Source organism: Corapipo altera, unplaced genomic scaffold (genome assembly GCF_003945725.1).
Source record: "Corapipo altera isolate COAL_440 unplaced genomic scaffold, ASM394572v1 1, whole genome shotgun sequence".
NCBI lineage: Eukaryota > Metazoa > Chordata > Aves > Passeriformes > Pipridae > Corapipo > Corapipo altera.
In genome coordinates this window covers 14,806,657-14,833,608 of record NW_020884873.1, presented here as the reverse complement: position 1 = coordinate 14,833,608, position 26,952 = coordinate 14,806,657, and the positions used below count along the sequence as shown (strand labels likewise).

Sequence of the window (26,952 nt, the reverse complement as noted above, 5' to 3'; positions counted from 1 at the left end):
CCAAGGAAAATGTTCAGGTGATGATCTCAGAATCCTCCTCCAGGCTGTCACAATGCAGGTGCTGGCTTGCATCCCTGGTCTGTTGTGCAAAGAGTCATGCCTGTTAGCTTTAGATGATTACCATGCCCATGTCTGTTTCCAGATAATCACTGCATAGGGCCTTTTCACATCCCAGATACTGCACTAATGTGTGAATTGCACCTAACTTAGAAACCTTAGTATGATCACTTTTTCTTCTTAAAAGTGAGCCCACCTTGACTTGGATGTGAGTAGCTACAATGCAGTCATCTAAAGTTGCATAAGGTGAACACTACAACTGATTTGTGTTGATTTTAATCAGTTAGATGCTTAAGCTCTTTGTTGGAGCTGAAGTTTAGCCCTGTATCTGACTTGACTGTCCTTCAGATGACAGATAAAATGACAGGGATGAAGATGATACATAGTCCAGATCTAAGCAGGTATGGGAAAAAGGTCTTGCGTAAGACCTATAAAAGGAAGGACACAATATATCTAAGTTCTGCTGAGCAGTTGTGGCCTGAAGAAGTGAAACTCATAGAGGATAGAAATTACCTTTTCCCCTGCAATGATCAGCTACTTCCTAGCTTACGGGTCTTCCAAACCTAAAGTGCTTGGAAGGCTGGTACCATCCAGATGAGAAGAAAGCTGTGACCCACTATGTAACTAACAATTAGTGGCTATAGGAAGGCATTAGACCTGACAGCTGCAGTCTGGCTGGAGGGATTTCTAAAGTAAGCAATCTATTCAGAGGCATTAACCCATCTGCACTCCCATGTGCACAGGACAGCCTGCCCAGCAGACCACTGGGTCACAATTTTCTTTTCTCTTGGACCTGTCATGAATGGCCACCCTTACAAGTGATATTTCTGGGAAGAAGACCACATTTTAATGGCTTTGTTCAGTAGCTTCCCCTGTCAGCGTGCAGTTTGTGCTGTGGACACAAGACAGAAGATGGTGTAACCAGTACTTTCCAACAGTGCCTCCTGTGAAAGTCAGTGGAGGTATTAGCGGAAGCAGGATTGGACCCTGAATAAGCAGGGGAGAAAAAAGCACCATATGCTAGAAGGAGATGAGTATTATGTAAATAATAAGGCACAGAGACATTTTGTAAGTGGGCAGGCCAATCTCATTATTTATCTACAATTAAACTAAACTGTGGGGTCATATCATCCTATTACAGCTAGCAGATTAAACTCAGGCTGTCTCTTTTTGTTATTGTTTCTGATGGGGTTTTGGAGCTTTCTTAATTCAGGTCAAAAAATGAGAAGCTTCTTCATAAGCATTTTAATTAACCAGCTGAAGAATTCTCTTGCCCCCAGAGACTCACAGTACCAAATCCAGAGCTCAGACTGTCATATTTCAGCTCAAATTGTGCTTGTGCCCTTTTATTCAAGTCAAAAACACAGACAGCAGATCAAACCCACCCTCCTCCCTCATTGACTACTTGGAAAAAAAAAAGTATCTTGAAAGTTTGATTTTTGACCTAAACATGTTCTTTGCAACCTCCAGTCCATGAGGACCAGAATGTATGAGGAAAGCGACCCAAATCTGCAGAGTAAAGCCTTTTGGCTGGACCTTGGGGCTGTGTACACTTTATCACAGGCATCTGTCCTTCCCCAAGCCATCATCAGTGCGATAGGTCCAACGTTGTCTCATGGCTGAGTCCTTTTGCAGGGCTGCTTGGTGCACTGTCCGCCCTGGGGAGAGGCCCTCAGTTGAATGGTTGGGTTTCTAGGGAGCGTGCTGCTCCTCAGGCAGATGAGGAGCTCCTTCCTGGTCTTTGGTGGCTCTTGCCCACATTCTCTAGGTCGCAGCAACTTTTGGTAGCAGTCTTGCAGCATGCTGACCTTGCACCACAGCCACCCATCATCCCAGCAGGTTTGTTCGGGGAGAGGAATTGCACACCTCCAAAATGGGTGTGGGGGAGGAAGGCACGCCCCCAAAGTCCCCCACTCCCCCACATCCTCCTCTATGTGGAGCTGGCGCAGATCCTGCTCCTTTCCAACTTGTGGGGTAGTGACGAGCCGTAAGGGGGAAGGACATTGAAGACCAAGTACGGTTTTGGGAAGGGCAGCAGCTCCATGTGGTGGGGAGAGAAGGAGAACGTGCTGGGCAGCCAGGCAGTTGTCAGCTGTCCTTGCAGCGGTGAGTAGTATCCCATAGCAGGAAAGGAAGCAGAGAGCTTTCTTGGCATCAAGCTTGGAGCCTTTCCAGAATAAAAACGTAGTTTCAGGTGAATCAATATGGACTTTTATTTAGATACAATTTACAGTCAACCTTATTTGTTTCCCTGGTGCTCAGTAATTAAGAAGAAAAGTTTAGAAGAATAGACTTCCTAAAACCTGGTTGTGTGTGTCACCCAGGGAGCAAGGCAAAATACCCTTTTTTCTAGCCATGAAAAAGCTCCTGTCAGGAAAAGAGCCTGTGTGCCAGCCACATAATATTAATAGTCCTGGACATGGCAAGGGTCAAGGGCAAAAAGTGGTGGTCAGCCTTAAAAGGCTGGATGTTTTAAAGAGATACTGTCTGTTAAGAAACATGGCTTTGTGGCTGCAAATGTCTTATTTTCTCCTCTTCAAAAAATTTCTGATGATAAAGACAGTTTGAATTAAAGTATGATTTATGGAGAAGTGATTTACAAGCAAAATGGGGAAGGACTACCCTGCAAGACACCTCATAGCATATTTACAAAACGGGTTTAATATTATGAAGAAATGTGTTATTTGACCAGATTTGCTGGGATTTCTTGTCATCATATTGCCATTTTTGTTTTTTCTAGTCCTCCTTCTCTGGGATAGTCCCATGTGAAGTGATTACCTGATGAAGGATAGCTCTCCCTCCCTCAGTGGCTTTATACATAATGTTCAGTACTTACTGTAAAATCTGACTTGGGGGCAGGAATGAAATCAACTTCTGTAAGATGCTGAAGGCCACCAAAGTTGCTGAATTTTTCATGTTTCCTCCACTTTGCTCGCTGATTCTGGAACCAGATCTGGATAGAGGTAAGAAAGAAAATTAACAGAAATTAACAGAATATGAAGGAGAAACTGCTCACAGTCAGCTACTTTCCCTACTCTCTAAATGATCGTCATAAAACATTGACATACAGGTCAGCAGAACCAGGGGTTGAATCTAATGGAATATAGTGGGTTTGATGCAGCACCTTTCACACTCTTCATAGCACATGGGATCTCTGGACTATCATGACAGACTCTTTTCTACCACAGCTCACAGAAGATCTAGAATCACCCTAATCAAGGAAAGAGACTGTTGCAGCTCTTACAGGCCTCTCCTGGGAAAGCAGATCCTTCTGTGGTCAAAGCTGTGCAGTAGTCAAGGCCCATGACATTCTGTTTTCCCTGTTTTCCACAGGAGGTGTGATATGTTGCATGACAGGGCTATTTTGTGCTGTTTCCACATGAATAGACTGAGAAAAGATCTACCTAGATGCTTTGCTGGGCTGCAATAAAAATGTGCCACCAGTGGAGATGCAGTAACAGGGTTCTTCCTATATTTAACTGGTAGCATTTTGAAATTCACATAAGGGAACTAAGCAAAAGACCCAAGGGGATCACTCAGCAATCTATGTTGTCTGCCATCTCTTTTGCCTGAAAAACAGACAATTTTCTCAGGGGAGTTTCTTTCATCCGTTAGCTGGTTTGACCAGTCTGACTTCTGGAAGAGACATGCAAGTATTTGTTTTGAACCAGCAGTAATGCACCTTGCTGTATTGTTGTGAAAAGTTGAATTCCACTTCCACTGTAGTTTCTATCTGGCCAAGGGACTGGCTGTTTCAATGTAAGCAATTGGTTCACATGAACACAAAGTGTTAGTGACCAAAATCAGATGCAACTGGATATAAATATGTATGTATTTTAAACCAAATAATGAGCAGCTCAATTATTTCTGCATCTCTTGCCCAGGAAGTAATGGGAATGTCAGGAGCCCTCTGCTGTGTTACTGATAGTTAGCAATACCTGAGGTCATTGAAATGACAGTTTTATTTATCCGGGTTTGCATGTGTTTGAGAACTGCTTAATCTGTATGTACTGCTCCATTCCCTTTCTACCATGCAGGAGTTATGTGGTGGAATAGCACCACTTAACACTGACAAAGTGATTGAGGGAAATGGAGAGATGAAGACAACATTCAGCCTCTGAAGTGCTCCTTCTAAAGTCTGCACACAGGATAAAGTTCTCGCTTACATTTTTTTAATGAAGGCAAAGCTTTCAGTCATTCTCAGACCAAACTGTTCTTTTCTGCCCAACCAACTCTGCAACACGCTTACCCCTAACATGGTTTCTCAATGCCCACTTTTCCAGTGTTCCTGAGCTATGGCACTGAGACAGAGCACAATATTCCCATGTGTGTTCACAAAAGTCACACCAGGGGCAAATGACAGAGATTTCACAAGACTCATTTACAAGAACTAAAATAGAGTGCAGAGGGAAGGTGGCATGCCCCATGTTGTAGGAATGGCTTCCATTTGTTTTACTAATTATGTAGTTCAAATTCATCTTTGTGTCAGTAAATGGTTCCTATGACATACCACCTTTGAAATGTTGCCATGGGACACCTGTTGCAGACCTAGCTTTTTGTCTACTAGCACATGCCATTTGATCTGCTCTGTTTTCTTAATCCAAGCAGGTTGTAGGACCAAGGCAAGATCTTCACAGTGCCATGTCATCAATGATATCAATTACCTTAATAAACCAAATACACAGAATCATAGAACAGTAGACTGATTTGAATTGGAAGGGACCTTCGAAAAATGATCTAGTTCCAACCCCTCTGCTGTGGGCAGGGACATCTTTCACTAGATCAGTTTGCTCAAAGCCCTATCCAACCTGACTTTGAACACTTCCAGTGATGGGACACCCACAACTTCTCTGGGCAACCTATTCCAGTGTCTTGCCAATCTCACCATAAAGAATGTCTTCCTTATCTTCCTAAATCAACCTTCTTTCAGTTTAAAATTGTCACTAATAATCTCATCATAAAAAGATGACTTTGGCAGCATCTTTTTTTCCATAAGCCAGTGTACTCTTCATTAACAGAGACTCATATCATCTTTTTCACAGTTTTGCAAAAAATCAGTGTTTGGCTGACAGGTTGTCCTGTTTACCCTTTAAGTACTGAAACAACATTACATGTCTTCAAGGCCCTTGGAACGTCCTTGTGCTCCCGGACTGATTTAATGTTAACACTGATGATCCAAAGTGCTTCTCAAGTAGCTTCTTAAGAACTACTGGAGATAAGTCACTTAGATGTCTATACTTACAACTGTAGCAGCTGCTGTTCAACGTCGTCCTTACAGAAAGTGTTACCACCTTACCTGACATATGTCCAAAGATAGAGCAGAAATTATAACTGAACATCTTTCCTATTTATGCCATATCCTTGACAGTCCTACTTTTTCGGTAAAATAACAGATCAATATAATTGATTACTTTTGGGTTTGTTTTTTTGTTCTTAATCAAGTTTTATTGAGTTTTTGATCTAGAGTTTTTCTGACCAAAACTTTGGCCTGTATCCTCCTGCTTTGCTTATTCATTTTTTTAAATTTCTTGTTTCTAATGTTTACTCATCCAGCATTCTTCATTTTCTCTTGTATGTAGGCATGTACACATGCAGTGATGTAATTTCATCTATTCACTTAAGCTGTTTCACAGCAGTCATATCTTTTTTATTGGTTGGAGGACACAAGCTTTTTCACAGTTATAAAATGTTTTATTTGGTTATCTGATTGTTGTTCGCATTTTTTCCCCAGTTAAATTATCTTTCTGAGGTGATTTGAGTCATATTGTTTTACCTTTGTGAGAACTATTATTTCCAAATACCAAGAGCACATGTGAATTCTCAGCATGCTATTTGGTTTATATGTGATAAATACAATCAATCAAAATTATAACAACTTGTAACTTGCACCTAAGTTACTGCTAATTTTCGGTTCTGTGGCTGATTTCCCTTTAGCAGCTAAGATGAAGTTAAACACAGAATTTCCTGTGCCGTGTGTAACCCTATCTGAATTGGTTGTTTGCCATCTGCAATTCATACGTCGGGGACTTTTTACTTCCTTCATTTACATTTCAGGTTGATGTCTCCCATAATAACTCCTTTTAAAAACAGAAAAGTGCCCTGTTCTTTCCTGTGATTCGTTGTTCTGTTGGGAACAGTGGCTGGTAGCCCGGCTCGTGCCTTATGCCATCGGAAATGCATTGTTGGTGCACTGATATCTCTAGTAGGCATATTGTGGCTATGCAGTTCCAATTCTCCCTGTCACCTAACTATGAAGCAATATCATCATGGTTAGTCTACAGCCTCAGGCATGTCATACTCAATAAACTGCTTCATGTTGAATTTTGATTGTTAGAGTGGGATATATGCATAGAAGTGCATCAATGATTCTACAATTATGGCAAGAAACTGCCTTGTGAAAAAATCATCTCAACAGTGACTGATAAAGAACACCAAATGTCAATACTCAGGGGTATGTACATTTTAATGTAGCAGATCTCATATGCAGTAAACATCTGGGGTCAATTTTTAGCTCAGTCAGCAAGATTATATTACAACTGAGGGAAACTGGATTACTTTCTGTGCACTGAAATTACAACCGGGATATTTATATCCTGTGATACCAAAATACAGAACACTAAAGAAAGCATTTTCATTTGGGCAGCTATTTCCACATTTTTTGAGACTCTGTGGAAGATGGATATGGATGAGAGTTTGTACTGGATGATTATTAGCCCGTACACAGTTGATAAATTACTAATAAATATTTTCATAAATGGCCACTCTGTCGCTACAGAGTCTGACAGGTTGCTCATAACCATCGGCAACTCCTATTTGCTATGCATTTAGTATGTTTAGAGCTCCTGCTAACCCTTTGATTAATCCCATTTGGTTAGTCACAGTTGGGTGACAAATACTTCTTCCCTATTTGTAAAAGGAGAACAGTGATACTGGCCTTGTCTGTAAGGTAAGAGAGAGGTCACGTAATTCATTAGCATTGTCACCCAGGCATAAGCTATTAAGAATGTACTCTGAATAATGAATTGCTGCAGTGAACATAGCCTTTAGGAGACACAATATACCTGAACTCTGGCTTCTGGGAGGTTTATCTTTGCTGCCAGTTGATTGCGAATATGGACATCTGGGTAGTGAGTCACTTGGAAAATCCTCTCCAGTTCCTGGAGCTGCTCAGCTGTGAACGTTGTCCGGATTCTCCGTTTCCCTTTCCTCTCAACTGTGAAAACAAAGAAAGGTGTATTGCTTTTTACAGGAACAACCTACAGGACTACAAGAAGATTCAAAGAGCACATTGCACAGGATTACATTGATGGTTCTTGAATATCTCCTGTGAGGGAGATTCCACAGCCTCTCTGGGCAACTGATTGCAGTGCTCAATTACCGATCCCTATCTTTTCCTGTCATACTGATCTTACCAAGCTTTCCTCCAGCTCTGATGTATTATTTTATTGCATTGTCACTCTACAGATTTGGATGAATTTTCTCCTCCCAACAAGATCAAAGAGTTTCCAAAATGTGTGAATGTTGAGGAGGGAAGTCAACCATTACAGACTGACTCACCACTGTTCTCTTCCCATACCATTCCTTCAGCAGTAGGGATAGCCAGCAGTTTAACTTTGCAGTTATAAAGAAAAGGTATTTTTCTGACTATACCATTGTGGTGTGTGGACTTTCTAAACAAGCTTAACCTTCATAACTTAACCTTAAAACAAGGCCTTAAAACCCATGGGGAAGTTTGGGTGTTGTGAATTCCTCAGGGGACTCGTAGACTGCTCCATTCCTTCACCTGCTGTGGTATGACCATGCTAAAGACATCCCTCAGCACTCCTATACTGTTTTGAAAATGCCCTCCTACACCAGGTGTTTTATTTAGATCATGAGCTCTGTGTGACACTTGGTGTAAGTTAAAATAAGGTCTAGGTTGCTCTGAAATGATGCTGAAGGGCTGATGTCTTTCAAGGAGGAGGGGAAAAGAGCAGCAGAAGTGAGCTCTAAGGCAGCTCATCTGCGGAATGTGGAGTGCAGTCTTGTCCCAAGGCTGGAATCCTCTCTGATGCACAAGTGGAATATCTTCCAACTGACATTGAATGACCAGCACAAAAAGCCATGCCCCAAGTGCAGTGAGTCACAGGGTTTCTTCCACTGAGCTTGGAAAACTGCAGCCTGGTAGGGGCATAAAAATTCCGATATCATCAGTGGCTATGATGAGTTTGCTATTCAGTGACCTGAAGCAATTGTCAATGAAACCTTGTTGCTCAAAAAAATAACTGCTTTGAATAACTGCTTTTGGTCTTCCATGGTCTGATGACAACTACCAATTCATACTATGTAACTAGATGCATACCCTTCCTAATGGGAACAGTTAAACAGCAGTCCCTCAAAGAAACTTTGTGCTTTTTTTTCCTCCCTTTTTGTTCATTTATTAGCATATGCTTTTCCTTTTGAGGGCTAAAACTGTGAAAAGGTAACTAAATGTCTTGGCCAATATAAATTGGGCTCTGTGCCAACCAGAAAATGGCATTTTTCATCTCTAATCAAAACCTCATCGTGACTCTGTTAACACAGAAAATAAGGAATAAAAATTCTGTCCATTGACTTGGTGGGAAAGAGTCTGGGACACGATACCACTACGAATATTTCATAATTTCTAAACCTTTTGGGTACTTTGAAAGGAAACCAGTCATGCAAGAATAACTGAGGAGTGTCATTTATCATAAACACTGTCAATACTACCTTGTCTCAGAAACAGCCTAATAAAGCTGATGTCCAACACAGTTAAATCCATGTCATTAGGCTTTCCACCAGACTATCAAAGTCTACTCATTAAACTGCAGCACTTGCTTCAGCCCCCAGAGAAAAATGTTATTTACATTGAATCTTGCTGGCACTATTGGAGCAGAGATTTGAAATGAGAAATATTTTTGTGTGTTTATACTGAAGGTATGAATGGGCACTGTCTCCTAAGAAGCCCTGATTACATCTACTTCAACCTTTCCAAAAGATGTCCGTAAGGGGGTTTATTGCTGCATCTAGTAAAGGGAAATATCAGTGCTGATAGTATGAATCTCAGGACACTACATCCCCTGTAGATATGATAGGGTTCATGGCTCATAATAGTGTTTCTTGTCTGGAAGATTTTCACCTCACACAACTATGTGGGGACTGGCTTCCATATCCTCCAGGGAGATACTCCAGAGAGGTAAGATTGAGTACCAAGATGGTATTTTGTCAAGCATATTATGTTCTATCATACAGTAGTGAATCTCTCTGCTGTATTTGTATCAATACTATTTATGGTATCTACACTGCTCTACTACAGGGCAATTCATGTAGTAGATCCTCACAACAAGTGAAGTTTACCCTGACCTTGTCACAGTCTCAGAAATTTGATGCCTCCCTGAGATATCCTGTATGTCTCTCTGAACACTGAGCTGAGTTCCTGCCTCTATCCAGGGCAGAAGACTGGCTCTACAAACCTGGGAGAAGCTGCAGTCTATCTCTGGCATTTCCAGAATGAAGCAAGAAATCCAAGCTCAAAACTGTGACCAAGCGCCTTGTCCCTGTGGTCCCAAGCATACAAAAATGTCTGGGATGCTGGCAGGGTTCTTGTCCTGCCACGTTTTGTATGCCCAGGCAGCCTGTGTACCTTCTAGCAACCAGAAAGGCTTTGGAAGAAAGAGAACAAACCTGCCTACATCCTGGAAGTTTCTGAATTAGAAAAAAATTACCCCCACTACTAGATTAATGAACTGGATTATAATTTCATGACTCTGCAAAGCAAGAAAGAAACTACATTTCTACATTTTAGAAATGTCTAAATTCATTTAGACAATACATGTCTACATTTTAAACCATAAGATGTCACATCAAATAATAATAAAAAGGTGTAATTTAGTATTCTATCAGAATACAAAAAACAATGATTTAGTCCCTTCTGCCTCATACATTAACCAGACTTGGTTAAAAGAATTGGGGTGACTGAACTGAACCATGATGGGATTGAAGTAAATGCCAAAGACTAGCTGGATCAGACCTCGTTGTGACAGGCACCATGCAAACAGCAACCATTAGTTCTTGTCTTAGGCAGGATACTTGGTACACAGTTTATTGGATTAATCAACCTAGACAAATTCAAGAAATCAGTTGTCACAAACAATGCTATACCACATCTGCAGGGCTCAGGTGTGGAATAAACTCAGTAGTGAAGATCACGAGTTTAGAAGGAGCTGCAAAATCTTTGCTGCAAAGAGTACAAGAGAATGAGAAGGCAAAGGCTGTGCACAGCTGGTGTAAATTTGGGAAGCAACTTTTAGCTGAGCTGGGACACCTTATGGTACTTGAGAGACAGATCCACTGCCTTGAACCACACAGTATTTTAAGCTGCTGGAAATGGGATGGGCAAGGTGTCTGTCAGATAATGGCTTACTATATTCTGTGCCACTACCACCTAAGGAGCATCCAGGACTAGAGAGCATGGCTTGAGAGAGAACTGGCTCATGAGTTTCTTGTGTCTCAGATCAGTTTCTTTGGTGTGAAAATGACCTGGATAACTTGGTGATGGGCAAAAGAAACTCCCTGTCAGTTCACTCTGATATCTTTCACATTTTTCCTTCTTGAAAGGTGAACTGTTTTACAAACAAAACTCTTACATAAGGGAAGGGTCTACACAGTGCTCAGAAGTGTCAATCCTACTGAAACCAGACTTTTCAAAGCCAAAATTCATCAGATTGAACGAAATACAGTAACATGAGGTCAGTTATGGTCCAGTAGAGACTGAAGGACAAACTTTGATTTCAACTAGAAATGGAATTAAATTGATAACAAAATAGAAAATAGAAAAAAAAGCTTTTGCCAGTAGGAGATCTAGAAAAGTGTATTTTTTCTATTAGTAATCAGTCATTCTATTTTTATTTTTTTAAACTATTAAGAAATAAAAAAAAATCTGAGACTCTGTGTTAACATCTGCTCTTGCAAGATGAAACTTTCTCTGACTGTAGCTGTGATACTTCCCTTTGCCTTGGGACCTTAGCTTAGAGATCCCATAGCAAACAACAGCATTCAGAATTACAGTCTAATAAAGAATGTGGGTGGAAGATATAAGACTAGAAAGTGTTGGAAGTGTAACACTGGCTTTTCAAATGTGGCTATAGAGTCTCTGGGGAAATAAGACTCTGTCTGAGTTTCCTGAGCTATTTTTTTATGTAAAAGCTGGGGATATTCAAGTGTGCTTTTATGCTCTGTGAAAGTCATTTGCAGGTTAGCTGACTGCTGAAACCAAGCTTGAAAATACCAGGCAGCTAAATATGTCAGCCTTTTCAGATGCTTAGAGATACAGCTGTCTATACATTGCCTTGCTGTTGACATTGGAAGGGCCAGATTCTCCAAGCTGATAAAGCAGTATAGCTCCTTTAAATTCAGTAGCAGCCTCATTTGTCCTCTGCAGATCTGCTTTCTTACTAGGTCAGACTTGGAGCAAGTTGGGACATTTGAACTTTGTAGAAACAGAGATTCGTCTTGAAGGTGCAGAGTGGATGGCTACAAGTTGCAGCAAAGAAAATTCTGATTACAGAATAGGAAAAAAATGTTTTCATCATGAAGAGAGTCTGACATGGGCCTGGAGAAGCTGTGATGTCTTAGTGCTTGGAGATATTCTGAACTTGACTGGACAAAGGCCTACGCAATCTGATTTAAGCTGGCTCTGCATAGATTAGGGGTTGGAAAAGGTGGCCTCCAGAGGTCTCACCCAACTTACTTTTTTATGTGATCTCTGACCTACCAATACCCACATAGGGTAAAGCCACTCCATCATTTCTTCCCTAAAAAAGTAAGGGAGTTTAAGTCTTTAATACTATGCACAACTCAAAGAGTCTGATTTGCAATTGCTTATACACACAGTTTTAGCTTAACATATAATGGCTTATTTTCACTGTCCTGTATAACACAGTTTCAAGATATTAGAAGCAGGAGTAAATCAATGCTGAATACTGAATGCTTGTGCATGTCTGCTAACATTCACTGTTTGCTAAGTAGAAGTTGTGCAGCTGCAACAATGCCATACTTGGGGCAAATTTCTTCTGAGCTATAACCTGTAGTAGGCAGATAGCCTATGGTACACCTTGCACTACTGTTTCTCAGCTGCCCTGCATATCTGAACCAGCTAGAAAAATGCTATCTCAGGGAGATCTCTGCAATTGCATTCCCCATTTGCACTTACCCCTTTAGCAGGCTAAGACTGTTTCAAGCCTACTTGGTCTCATTACATGGGTGCATACACTGGAGGGATAAGGAATTAAAAACCCAGGAGAAAGGCTGGAAGTCAGTGCTGGCACATATTTGCTTTGGAGGAGGTAAACCAGATAGGTGAAAACTGGTGCAATCCTGTTTGTCATTTCTGGACAGGCACTCTCTCATGGTACGGGATAGCCAGATCCAAAGATTTTGTTTCTTCTTTGACAAGGAGAAAGCAGTTACATAAGCAAGCAAGTGGCTTTAGCTACACATCCTCAGAAATACATTTTTGTCTGTGCAACAAAGTTGACTGTATCACTTGTTTCTCAGAAGCAAATTCAGGTGTGTTGAAAAAGAGCCTCATTATATCTGGTTAAGTTTTGTTTTCTCCTTCTTGCCTTTGAAAAAGATGTTTCTCTCTCTTCTCTTCAATTAGATATATGGGTCTCCAAGCTAGCTCCTTTCTGTGGCTTTTCTGAACGTGGTTATCTTGTGGTGACATTCTGCCCATGACAGACAGCCCCATAGAAAAAAAAACACAGTTGCAACTCTATCAAAGGGTTATTACACAGTACTGATGGTATCAGGACAAAATGTTGAGTACATGTGCCCATGGTATTCCCTTTCCCAGTTAAAGAGGTGGTTTATGGCTTTCAAAAGAGCTTGTGCTGCAATATTTAGCTGGGGCTATTGCAGTGTGGCTAATCTTTATTAAAGTGGTTTTTCAGCCTTTGTTGAGAAGCACTAGCATAGGTAGAGAGACTGATCCTAATTGGATAGGTACAATGTGCTCCAGATAAAGCCTCCTGCTAGTGAAATACAGCATTTAGCACACAGCTGCTGACTGTTCAGGCATTGCCAAAGTTAAGAGAGAGAAGCACAACTTGAACTTTTAAAGTCTTGACTTCCTCCCTTCAGTCCACAACTCCTTGACAGAAAGTTGCTTCCACCTTGGTGTTGAGAGCAGTGCCTTAATCACTTGACAGCAAGACTGAAATGCAGAGAGGTACAGACTTCAGGTAGTGTGAGCAGCAATGCTAAAAATATCAGGCCAGAAACCTGTTTAGGCAAGCTGAACAGTGGTGGCCAAGGGAGTTCCTTAGTCTACTTGTCAAAGGAGTTGGCAAGGAGTAGACAGTATGTATGAAACCATTCATGCGAACAGTTTGTTGTGGAGGATTGTGCTCACCATCAGTCTGAGTCCCTGGTGAATTTAACCTTTCTTGTCTGCCAGCAAAGTGATGACAGTGTTTACAAGTCCTGCTGCCTGAAATGATGTTGTGCATAACTCTGGCACAGCCAGTGGTCAGCAGAACATCTGAAGGATGAAGCATGCAGGCCATGGTTCGAGGGGCCTCAGCTGACAGGGGGGTGTGTCAGTTTCCATCACCTGAATATCAGAGAATCATAGAATCGTTAAGGTTGGAAAAGACCTCTAAGATCATTGAGTCCAACCATCAGGTCTGTACCTAGGCTGAAGAGCCTGCACCTTCTTGAACTCCTTCAGGCCAAAGTAGATTTGGGGTACATGTGTACGTTCCCCATTCTGCTAAATCTCAAACTTGAAATGTACTTTCAGTGAATGTTTAGCCATAGTCAAACTTCATCTTAAAAGAAGTGGCCAGCCTAAACCAATAATGGTTCTCAACAAGGAAAACAGGTTCCCCACCACTCTTTCCACACTATCTGGTCCAACATCTTTGTGAAAAACCAGCCATTTGACCAGGGAGAAAGCTGAGCTTATTGCAGGTTTCACAGACAGCCTGTTTTCTACTTTATTCCTGCTCTTTGAGGTTCTTTGCACCTGCAAACATCTAGACATCAATCAGGCATGCTTATTTACATCCCTACCTCAGAGTCTGTCCTCCAAGAAAGCGTAACTCCGTCATTATTTTGGTATGTAGTTTCTGCTGTTCTCCCTTTAAGCATGAAGGCCTTGCTAATACAGTAAGTAAAACACCTGCCCTCAATTTCAAAGAACAATAATTAAAAGTACCATATCCCGGGGATGTAATGAAAAGTTCTAGGACAATTTAAGTGAAGCCAAGTATTCATTAAGACCTTTGAAATAAACTTATCAAGATGTGCCATCAGCTTTACAAGTGGTCACGTTACACAGATTTGACCAGCAGGAACAAATTAACCTCTGAGTCCTGTATAAGGTACCCTTTGGATTCAAAATTTCCAGAAAAGAAGAGACTGCTTGAGGAAAGCATTGAATGCTAATATTTTCTTTAACTAAATAAAAGTCCAACCCCCAAAACCATGAAGAAACAACACAAATGAAATTTATGATATCCCCCAGCTGCTGACAGCTTTGCTTTATTCAGCGCTTACTTGTATCAGTGAGACTTTTATTTTTGAAGGGCAGGAGTAAAGGATTAAGGTTTTGTGCCTTTCATTTAATATCCAGGGTGTCCTTATAAACAGTCAGTCTTCAAAGAGGGAGAAAAAAAAGGACCAGCCTTTAACAATACCTCAGGTAAACCCACCAAAACAAGGTCAATGGTCTGGGTCATTTCTAAATGTATATAGAAGAACACTGCACTTCAGAGACACAGGGCTGCAGGGGCTATTCACACAGATAAACAAAAGACTGGTAAGACAGCTAATGGCAGCCAAACTATATATATAGGCATTCATTTTTTTCCCTTCTGCTTTTCCTTTTCATTTAGAATCCTTCTTTTTGTTCTGCAGGACAGTGGGATGCTTGTGCCCTTTCTTGCAGTCCCATTGGCATATTCTGGGCAGCTGATATTTATCTGGGACTGTGATTATACAGTGCTTCATTATCTCTTGGGTGTTTCAAAAATGCATTAAGATAAGTCAGCATATTGGGGAAAAGACTGTTTTGTGAGAGATAAACCATGCTGTTTCACAGGGGTACATGGATTTGACCATATTGTCCGCAAGTGAATTTATGACTTCAGAGAAAACATGAACACTAAGCTATACATGTTTGCAACTAACATCAGTACAGAGGGAACATGATTTACACTGGAATTTCTCCAGAACTGAGATTATCTCTATACTTTCCATTGTCTTTATGATAATTGCCATCAGAATTTGTCAATATGCTTTGGGATCACAGATGCTACCATAACAATAAAACAATTAGATTAATAAAAAGATCCCTGACCTCCCAGTCTGCATTGTGCAGAGGATTTTCACTATGGTGAAAATACTTAGGTGACGTTGACTATACTTAGGTGACGTTGACTCACTATGGCAGCCTCCTTTACAGCGAATAATGAAGACATGAGCTGCAGGAAATAACACGAGTCCCTGAACCACCTAGGCTTCACAGCCAGAACCTCTCAGTTTCTGGTGGAATTAGGAGCTAGTTCTGTTTATTGAAGCGTGATCTATCCTGTCCTTGAATTATTGCTCAGAGAAGGTATCCCATAAGACCAGATAACCACCAGTGTCTTAAAGTGATGCTGCTGTCTAGCTTGTCCAAGGCACTGGTTGTTCCCTTGCTTGAGCAGAAGGCTGGAAACATTACCCATGTGCAATGTTGGGCACATTGACCTACTGCCTTTGGATGTAAATATTTACAGTGTACACACACACAAATGTATGCAATCAGACCCGTATGTGTAAAAGACATTGCAAAATAATTGTCCATAAGGATTTGAACTAGGCTGGGATCTGTTAGGCTCCAGTGCTTGACTGTTGTGAACTGGTCAAGTCCCAAGGACATCAGTGAGAAAAGAGAACTAATTAAAAGGAAAGTGGGAGCTCAGGATTTGGGTGTTTACATATTGTTGAGATGCTGAGCGACTGCCACAAGAGTTTGCCCTGCTTTAGCAGCAATGGTGGTTGCAAATACCAAAGTGGCTGCAATTACTCATCTCACAGAGAGCTGGCCCAAGTAGAGTCTGTACTGACAGCTCAAAGGCCTCCTTTAGAATGATCTCCTTCTAAAACAGGTTTTATCAATGCTGTTTCCCAAGAATCCAGGTTTTTCAAAAAGGTTCTGCTGAGCTCTTCATGAAAAAAGCCACACAGGTGAAAACACTCCACATTGAGGACGAAGGCTCCCAAATTCAAATGAGGGCTTAGCAAAACCAAATGCCACTGTCAGCATGTCTCTAGTATATGAGAGCTCTTCTCTTTTTTTTGCTTACAATGCAGTCTCTAAGTTCAAAGTACAAGAGGCATTGCTCCCTGCAAATGGTTTGTGATAAGGGCATAAATCTATTTAGCTTAAATGACACTGCATTTCTAAACCGCTTAGTGGCAGAAGCCATTTTTGTGGGAAAACCAAATTTTTAGGGACACTTTATTGTTACAGGGTTTCCTGGAAATATGCTCCAAATTCATGCTGTGGGTCACAGTCAGGGTGTTCTTGTTATCTCAGACCACCTGCCCATGAAGGAGGCTACTGTCATAGCCTCCTCCTCACTTTTCTCACCCTATCAAAAAAATCACCAAAGTCCAGCCCTCCTTCCTCCAAGGTGATCGTATAGTGTTCCTGATTTCTTCTGTTCCCTGACGATTAAACAGATGTGTATGCCTAGATGAAGCCCAGTGCCCTTCCTCACAAATGCTGTAGGTGTTTTATATAGATAGAGGTAGGCTGAGAGAGGGAGGTGAGGGAGCACCCCGCCAAGGGCTTCTGATGTCTTTCATATCAGGAAGGTCTCCTGCTGCTGAGGTTGGTGCCGTTCCCCTGGGTGGTTGTGGGCATCCTTGGCGTGGCTGTGAGGGAGATCCTAGGGACACTTCCATGGCATATGCTATGGGCATTTGGTACTGCGCAGGTATCTTGTCAGAGGACCTGTAACCAATCTCTAGCTACCATGCCGAAAGTGCGTCTGAAGCACCCAAGAGCTGATAGACATGTAAAGAGAAGTTAATTTGCTATCAGCTTGAGCTGTGAGGATTATAGACTGCTTCCAGGGATGATGCAGTCTACCCGTCCTGCAGGTACTGCTGATGATTTCATCAAGGAAAAGTGACACCAGCCACAGCCAGGGGCAAGAGAAAAAGATCCACCAGCATTTTCCCCTAATGTTAAGTGGAAGAAGAAGGTTGAAGCTTAAGATGCTGTAAAGACCAGCACTATAACCAGGCCTCCAGCTCTCTGCTAAGAATGACACAGTGCATGAACAGGATCTGAAACATCATTGTTTCTGCACTGCGGGGAAAATGCCAATCCAGTTCTTTAGGATCATCCCTCCTTCATCAGCCAGTTTCTATCAAAGGCTCTATAACTGCGGGAACCAGTAGCCTAGAAAATGGCAGATCATTAAACCTCTGCTTGGTTTCAAAACCCCACTGCCTCCAGGGAACAGATGGATTTTGTTTAAAATGCCTTTGAAATATAAGTTGTCATTGAAAGGGTCTGCTCATCTTGGCTCAGTTTTGTGCAGATAATTACATGCTTCCTCCCCTGCTTTACTGATGAGGCTGATACAGACCATGGTGCTGGTCAATGAGGCTAAGTGCCAAGTTGGGACAGCCACCTCCCAGCTCTGGTGTGATACTTGTAGCTGGGGACTCCCTCACACATGAAATATGGTATTTTTATACTCAGAGGCAACTCTGAGTGTCAGATACATACAGCCCTGGCTCTTCTGTGAGAAGGCAACAGGATTTTGCCCTGCTACCATCAGCTACCTGCAGCTTACAGGGCAGAGGGAGGTTAAAATACCCAGTTATCTTACAAGGCTTCTCTCTGCATCAAGATTGATGGCTGCCTTGTGCAGGAGGAGGAGATGACAGCAGCTTGTCACAAGACTGATGTATACCTTAGCAGCAGCAGCAGAAACAAAGCTTTTCTTTCAAATGTATTTCACAGAAAGAGTTGTTTCCACTGCCAGCTTGCAGAGTATGGAGCAGGGATGATGTGTGGATCTCCAGGAAGCCAGATGACTAACCCCGCATCTATGGTAACATGAGCCCATTAGTAGTTTTCAATGCACTTAAATGAAACTCCTTTTTTTTTTTTTTCTGGAGTAAATAATAACAAATTGTGCAGGAAACACCTTTCTGCTGCTACTGAAAACCTGTTTTCTGGAGTGTAGTATAAACATCTCTGTTTACCTTTCCTCAAATTCAAAGAACTTAAAGCAATTTTTGTCACATGTTACTAATAAATTGCTGTCTGAATGTTAAGAACTTGTCTTGTTCAGGTACCATGTATCCTGCTTAGCCTAAAGTCTCTGTGCAACATATTGGAAAAGGTTATTTGTACTGTCTAGTGCTTTGGCTGAAAGATAGACTGCTGTTTGTTGACACATCCTGCCAGATCTATGCACATAAACAGTTTGCCTGTGTGCGTGCTGATGACCTCTCCATCACCTGTACAGTGGGTCCAAGGTGTACAGAACACATTGAGCTGATTAGGCACATTCAGCAGCCACTCTCCCTACGTTGTGCAATGCACATTTACCAGGAAATGGGCGTTGCACAACCCTGGGAGTAAGGCTGCCCAACATGGTAACTCAGTAGATTGCCACCCCAAACAGGAGGGCAATAAACACCCAAAGCAGTCCCTATCACTAACGTTGGTAGGGCTGGCAGGCCAGAGGTAGATCTTTAGCTCAAAAGGTGGCTCTCCAAGTTTTTGATGGCAAGAGTGAAGAGTTACCATCGCTGTGACTCATCCAGGAGCTACGACCATCTACTGTGACTCAGACAGTGGAAACATTCTGTGATGTCTGTTGCTAGGTATTGCAATGTACATAATTGTAAAATAACAGGTGTGGTTTTTCTCTAAGAGAAAGTTTGGATATAGAGGCACTCACCATGAAGTGGGTGGTCCACTGGGAAATCACACAGCTGCTCTTCCTCTTCTTCATGTTTTCTTTTGCCTTCCAGGTGTTCACGTCCTATGTCCTCACCCAGAAGGGACACTGGGCTATCTCTAGGTCTTCCGCAGTGAGTTGCCTGCACTCTCTTTGCTCTGGCAATGGGTGTAGCACATGTGGTGGAGAGAAGCATTTTGGCTGAAGGTAAGTCACATTCTAACCGACTCCTGCTGCTGGAATCTGTGAAGGACACAGCACAAGACAGCTTTCAGTAAAGCAACCACCATTCAGCGCAGCTTCTAGTTTGTGTGAAGAAAATGGCCTAGATACTGTACCATTCTAACCCGATCATATTTAAAATGGCCTCAATCCTTCTGCACATCAATGCCAAGATTACCCCATGTTGCAGGGACAGGATCCCGGTGAATTTGACCACTAAATCTAGCCTGTTCTCTGCTTCCTTCCACCTTGAAACTTTCAATGATCCTCATGGGAGATTTTTAAAAAAGGACTGTAGAAATAAGGAGACATGACCAAAGGATCAAGAAACTTCAGCTTCTCTGTCAGTATCCAAATTAGTGGTTGCCTGTTCTGAAGAACTCAGAAATACAGTAGATATGGAGCTGCTCTGAAAATCTGATGGTAGGATTGTTGTGGAATTTGCTGGATGCCAAATGCTTTTAAAAATATGGTCCTTCCCTAAATCTCCCTGTAAGTGCATCTATGCTATAGGAAAATGGGCCAATGAATAGGATAAAGGTCAGTGTCTGACCATCAGTTTGGTCTTCATCCAGCTGCCTGCTGCTCTGGTTTAGGCATTGGACAATTCTAAAGGCAGCCTTTGCCCAGGCTCTCAACATTTCCATCTGCTTTTGTGACAGGTGACACTGGTGATATTTGGGAAGGTACTGACAGCCAACTCATCTTCATGAAAGCACCTGCACACTCTTGTTGACAGGACAAACAAGAGAAGTACATACTGGCCCATTTTCATTAAGTGCAGCTGTAATGTTAACTTAGATTTGAGCATGGATGTTATAAACAATCTCTAAGGTAACCTCAGCAGCAACCAGTGATGACATGTGCTAGGACACCTGCAGTTAGGAAATTGGTCACAGAAGCCACAATCTTTCTTCAGCCACAGTGTTGCCTTACTGCTGACAGCATTATCTCAGTGTGTAGCAGGGGCACCTCAAAGATCTTCCAGATTAGTTTTCTGCCCTCATGAATATGGTATGAGTTCTTATTCTTCCTTGTAAACGGACCTTGCAAAGCCATGCACTGAAATATAACATGCTGGGAAGCTTTGTGGTTCAAAGTAGTGGCTGTCTGTGGCTGTTGGCATCCCAAGAGAAGTATATCAAATACTCCCACTCTCCACCCTCCTTCTTTTCTATATTAAAGCTTTGCCATAAACCCCAATGCTGAATTCTTTATGTGCTGCCTTTGGTAGTTGCAATCAAAGCTTAGGCTTGACTCTTCAGAGACAAGACAACTGTGTTTATGCTGCTTTAATGGCAAATCTAGAATTTGCTCTAGTTTTCCTCCATGCCTGGATTTCTTTGCTTGGAAAGGCAGTCTAAGAGGCAACACATAAACATAACATACCCATTGGGGAATTTTAGTTCCATGGTTTGTGAGACCCTGAAGCAATTGTGACAGTACAGGTTTGTCTTCTATTACTGCCAAAGAACATTAAAATCTTGATGCTATAAAGGACTGCACTCCTGAGCAGTCACACACACCTACATTCTGGGGTTTGTGGCACTTGTGACTGGTCCCCTCTGCCCTCTCATATCTAAATGGAAGCAGATGTGAACCATTACAGGTAGTACTGGAAGAAACTTCACTTTTTAATATACATTTTACAGATATATTTTATATATTTAAGTTGTCATATCTGGCGTTGGCAAAGCATCTAACTTTTTAGACTTGTTGGAAGTTAATTTTCTGAGCAAATAACAAGTTCTATTTGTAACCAGCTTAGGAGCAATGATAAATATAACATCTGGAAACAAAGCACCCAATTCCAATCCTGCCCTCAGTAAAAGCCCACACAATGGGAATTTTATAGAGGATTGACACTGACATGAAGTTATAAGAGCTCTGAAAATTAGCCAAAGCCTCATGTAAATACAGGATGGTTGTTCAAATGTTATCTATTCAAATCATCACCAATCTTTGAGTAACCTTCTAAAGATGATTACATATGTCCAGCCATGCAGATCTTAAAAACCTGGTATGAGGCCCACCTCTGTGTTTGAGGCATATTGTGCAAAATTGGATTAACTTAATTCCTTTAGTATCAACTAACTTTGAGTTTTCTGGTGAGAAAACAGGTGAGGTTTTGACCAATATTTCTGGGATAAAGAAGAAGGATAGACCTGGGAGTGGTCACAAGCATGGGGCTTCGGTTAAATGATTTGCTCAAGAACTCAGAGGATATCAGTGTTGGCATAGGTTCTTAGCACCCAGGATTTCTATCTCAGTAACCCATCCCTAAATTAAGGACTACTTGCATTCCTTTGCTAAATGTGATGCTGTGAAAATTAATATGTTACAGAATTGTTGATGCTTATATCCTACAGTAATGCAAAATGTAAGGTACGCAAGCAAGGTGCTCTTATGGGGAGTTATTAAAGCTTTCTAAGAGTGACATTATCATTTTCTTAATTATAGAAGACTTTTCACATGTCTTCATCCTTCGTATACAACTTGCCTCCCCAAAATTTTTCTCTGAGATGTTCACATACCCCAGTGAGAGGGGTAAGAGCATAACTTATGTATGAGCATGGATAGAGTAATTACAGACCGAAGTAGGGAGAAGAGGGAGAGAATGGAAAACAGTTATAGATAGATGGGAAGATGCCAATGTCTTTGTGAGTTGGTGAAAAGGAGGTGGAAAATCTGTTGTTTGAGACTGAAGAAGCAAATTAGAATGGCATGAACCTTAAGGAGAGGCTGAATAAATCAAGGAGGTTTTCTGGAGGACAAGACTGAAGGTAGATATTACCAAGTTTAAAGCACATAGCTCAGAGTTAGGATCACTAAGGTCTAGTCAAGTTTTCATTGCAACCTTCTCTGGTGCTTGTTGTCCTGACCAACTAAGAAGATTGTTGGAAGTCGTGACTCTTTAGGCAGGGAGCTCTGAAAAATACCCATGAACTGGCATGGGGTAAAACTTCCCTCAGGGAATGCAGTTTTGTTTTGTTTTGTTTTGTTTTTCAGGGATGGCAATAACATTTCAGCTTAGCACAACATGAGATATTTGTTGCTGTCACACAGAAATGACTTTGACTTGTGGCTCAAAATGGTCTCTTTGCCTTGACTTTCAGTTGTATAGAAAAGAATGGAAAATTTCAGGGAAGATAGTAGGGTTTCACTTTGGAAGCAGTAGGTTATTTCAGACGACATAAGTTCCATTTAAGCCTCACTTTTGTTTTTAACCCAGGTGTATCTGATGTGTGGTTTTTCCTTAGAATAGGTGGGGTAATTTAGTGGTATTGGCCAGGTGGTATCTGTTCAGTTAGATTCCTTCAGCTTGTTTCCTCTTTTGTGAGTGGGAGTACTGGTGGAGTACTGCTAAAAGTGAACAATCACAATATTGACATTTGTGTGTGAAGCAATGGTCGTATTCCTATTAATTTCCACATCTTTAACATAATGGAGCATAACACAGGCAGAACGACAAAATTACTGTATCTGTTACTGCTTTTACTGTTAATTCCTCATCCCAAACTCTCCCTGACTTGATAAAGGACCTCCTGCAGGCGAAACCTCACTGGTAGAAACATCATTTCAGATGTACTTTCAAGTACATTGAAATCACGTTCCTAGGAATTTCAGAAGAATGATTTTTTTCTGAAATAAACCTGATATTCTTCTCTATTTTAGATGAAAGAGTTGGGACTAGGGAGGAGATCAGCCCTTGCTAGGTGTTTATTTGGGTCCATTGCAAAGGCCATGGTTACCCCTTATAGCTATTCTGACAAAAGTATGAGAGGAAAAGCATAGACTGCATACTAAAATGTGTCCTTGTTCATTATTTGTTTTTTAACTTGGTAAGAGTCTTTCAGAGATTTCAGTAGGTTTCAACAACTGGATCTCCAGATTGTCCAATAGTTGTGCTTGTATAGCAAACTCCCCAATGTCTAATACTGCAACTGGGAAGCCAAATGCTTCAGAGAAGACTGCACACTCCTTACTCCAAGTCCCACTGGAATTACACTCACAAAAAATGTGAACTTAGAAGTCAGGCCCAGAGATCTTCTCATATATGATCAAGTCCCACCCCAGCTTCCTATGAGAGGTTGGCACTGTACATCACAACATCCTTTTTGTCAGAGACTCGTAGAATAATTTAAGTTAGATGCAACTTCTAGAAATCATCTGGTCCAGCATTCATGAGTTTCCTTGGGAAGCTTTGTCTATGCCCCTCATTTAGGATCATAAGTTGGAAAAGGCCTCTAAGATCATTGAGTCTGAACATTAGACCACTGAGTCCAACCATTTCTGACATTCTGCATCTTCTGTTTCTCCGGTCCTACTCATCTCCTTGGCTCATAATGGCTAGATTTAGACTTCAGGTGTGATCTTGATACGTAGTCTGTCTACATCAGATGATGATTCTTCGGCCTCAGTATTTAAATTACAGTAGCCACAAGTATGTATGTAGTACCATACAGTTCTCATATGCCATATGGATCTTCCTTCCTCTCATATAGATCATGGTTTTGGACAGATACATACCACAGGGGATGTGGGAAATGTTCTTAAAATCCATAGTGAGATATAACTCAGCCCTGACCTTTAGTACTTCCTTCTTTGCTGCAACCGAACTCTTATGAGAAAGCAGCTGAACTTGTGTCCCATCTGGAATTTCCAACAAATTCCCTAGTTCATTTCAGTTCCCTGACCTTGGCCAGCACTGAGCCATACTAGATATGGCTGACTATTTACACAAGTTGTTTAATGCCACTGTTATATGGCATGAAGTTAAACAACTTTGATGAAATACGGCAATTATCCCTAGATGTACAGCATAGGGTATTGTATTTCTGAAATAAATAAAACTTACCTGAATAAATCACATTTCTGTTCAGAAAGCAAAGGGTAATAAGCTTAGGTATCTCTTTGATGTTAGTAAGAAACAGTGAAAAAGTTTCTCATTCATTCTCTTTTTTAAACATCTTCGATCAATTGCAAAAGCAAAGTACAACATTTTTGAAGATTTCTACATCTTTCCTGTTTTCTCACCTCCAGTAACAGTCAAGTGAATCTTCAAGTGTGTATACTGTTCTCATTAGGTAACATTTAACATTGTCTTAAGTATTTTAATCCAACCTTGCTTTCTAGCAGGGGTGAGAGGAGTCGTCATATTCCCTTGGTACAGCTAAGTCTCTCTCTGTCTAGGTGATGAAGCAAAGTTAAAGGCAAGGCCTGGTGGTTCTGTTTACATTTCTTTCAAGGTGAAAAACTGACTGTATGCTCAGGTGGAGCAATTTGGGTTGAGGCTGCACTGGAAGGCAGTAATACAATCCTAGGAACCTACCGTGTCCTGCATACAGATTTGTCAGACCTCGTGCTTGGAGCAGCGCGCTTAGCCAAGACACGGAGTGAAACTGGGCTTCAACATGTTGATCCTGAAACAGACTTCATATAAAAATGTCCTGTCTCTGCCGTGCTTCTCTGTTCCCAGAGAAGCGTCTCATGTAGTTAAAAAGCAATTCTATGGCCTGTGTTATGAACAAGCACTGACTGAGTTTTCAGTGATGTTATCTGTCTCACTTTGGAACCAGTGGCACAAAGTGACTGCTGTGGGCCCTCAAGAAAGGACTTTCAGCTCACAAAAACTCACTCCTACAGCTCACACCAACATTTCTCCCCCTTCACGATGTGGCACCTGTGTTCCTTTGGCACACAAACCCCACTGCATTTGCACCAGCATCAGCTTGTCCTTGTCCACCCCTACAAACTACCAAGCTCTTGCTTGTACCAGGACCAGTTGTCCGGTTCCAGTCTGTAAAGGCAGCTTTAGGAAACCTCTGAGCACTCTAGTTCTCTAACAGTACCAGCGGTGAAACAGCCAAGCAACACTTGCCCTGGCCTTCAACAATCTTGTCTATCTTTGAAACAGCCCTTTCTTTGAGCAGGAGGCTGTACCTTGAGAGGTTCCATCCAACCTCAATTACCCTATGGTTCTGTGAAAAATCAGCAGCATGCTATCCCTTTTCCCCATACATAGGTTTCCATGGAAAGCTGCAGCTACTGGCACAAAGGCAGCAGTCAGATACTGAGTCCCAATGCCTGGGGTTTCCCCAGCTGTGAGATGTGTGGTGAGCTGCCTGTCCCATGGTCAAGAGACGAGTCTGTACAGAGTAAGTGAAGTTATCCTGTGTCAGAGATAAACAAAAAATCTTGTGCAAAGCATAGCAGTGTTAGGGAGCTCTAGTCCAACCGGTGACTAATGTTACACTAGTGAGTACTTTCCTTCCCCATTAGGTCTTGTTTGCTTTCCAGTCCAGGTCAGTATCCAGTTTAGACATAAAAGGAGATGAAACTATGCAAATAGACAATGGTTAGTTGGACTGACAGGTTTTTGGAAAAAGACTCTCTCCCTTACTAATGGGTGGTTCATTCAGTGTCCTGGGAAATGGGGTGCTGGGACATATTACAGAAAATAAAGTGTAGCATTTAGCTTTGTTGAAAGCAGTTGAGTGAGAGGTGAGTGAAAATTTTCTCTCAAAACTACAGGTCATTTTTCATTTGAGTGGATGTGTTTGTATACATAAAACATATCCTTTTCATGGAAGATGTAGATTAAAAAAGAAGAAATATTAAATCCAGAAAATGTTGGGTATCGGTCTTTGTTTAAGGAAAAAAAAGAGACTATCTCTCTTGTTGACTATTTCAGTGGGGGTAAATGTTCACTCTAGGCCAAACTCAGCTAAACTGAGAAAACTGAAGTCAAAAAGGCTAATGCAGTTGCTGCTTTGCTCAGATCAAAGTCATGAAAGTTTTCTACTAGCTGCTTTTATTTAGTTCATGAAAGAACCTAGTGTCCATGATGATAAGCAGAAATGATTAAACATACATACTTTCTCTTTTCTTGTTCCAGCAACTGAGTTCTAAAACTGCTTAGCTACCATCACCCTTACAGATCATTTCTCCTGCTTGGGATGAGTGGTCAGATTTATCAGAAAAGGGTGCTGATATGAGATTTGGCTGTAATTCCAGAAAACAGTTAACTCTTGATATAAGTGAAACTCCAAAAATTCCATTAAGTCTTAGCAGTTTTAGGCTAGTTTCCTGAATTTGAATACCTGTCCTTACTTATGACAGGTATTTATTTGTCTATCTTTTTTTAATAAAATGAGTACTGTTTTTTAAAGGGAAAGACACGAGCCTGTTGTATTTGTTTACAACAGGCACTTCTCACTGTTATTGAAGACAGCTACCTGCAATAGCTGTTCAGGTTGCATATTCACCTCTCCAATGACAGTGGGGCTTTACAATGCACAAAACCACAGAGCCCAGTCTACTGTGAGGTTGAAAGTACATTATTTTTTTAAAGATTATTTCTGTATATGTAATGAATGGCTTGTACCTGATTAAGGAAATACCAGATTCCTACAAAAGCTAAGGAATAAAATTTCTACATAATCAAATCTGACAGCTCTAGAGGTTAGTAAGAAAGGAGAATTTTCATTAAATGTTATAACTGGTACTTACCAACAGCTAGTGGTGACCCTGCTTTTAGGGATGGAGATCTCTCAGTGTAGTTCCTTCTCTTCCTGGTTTCACTGCTTAGGACAGTGCTGGCAGAAGGTTTCTTTAAGATTTCCTCAATGGAAAAGGACAGGCTGGGCTTCCCCTGTCCAGCACAGCCCCGGGGGTCCATCATATTCCTGCC

The 26,952-nt window shown here is 41.4% G+C and overlaps 1 protein-coding gene and 2 long non-coding RNA genes across 4 annotated transcripts in view; 2 read left to right on the top strand and 1 right to left on the bottom strand.

Annotated features, from left to right (window-relative positions):
* On the top strand, positions 1-5,272 carry LOC113958967. 2 transcript variants are annotated; one of them, XR_003531664.1, is made up of 3 exons: positions 1-11; positions 2,798-3,020; positions 5,180-5,272. It is a non-coding gene; the product is annotated as an uncharacterized LOC113958967 (long non-coding RNA). The 2 variants fall into 2 exon arrangements; XR_003531665.1 differs by lacking the exon at positions 1-11 and adding an exon at positions 405-458.
* ISX (intestine specific homeobox) lies at positions 1,098-26,943 on the bottom strand. Its single transcript, XM_027667614.1, has 5 exons — positions 26,772-26,943; positions 19,038-19,280; positions 7,119-7,270; positions 2,894-3,010; positions 1,098-2,224 (listed from the first exon to the last, which is right to left on the bottom strand). The coding sequence occupies exons 1-5, from the start codon at positions 26,941-26,943 to the stop codon at positions 1,988-1,990; spliced, it is 921 nt and encodes a 306-aa protein (XP_027523415.1). The 3' UTR covers positions 1,098-1,987.
* LOC113958961 overlaps positions 18,726-26,952 on the top strand; it is a 122,933-nt gene continuing 114,706 nt past the window's right edge. Inside the window, exons 1-2 of the long non-coding RNA XR_003531663.1 lie at positions 18,726-18,960; positions 19,111-19,244. This is a non-coding gene — a long non-coding RNA (uncharacterized LOC113958961). The remainder of the gene's footprint in view (positions 18,961-19,110; positions 19,245-26,952) is intronic.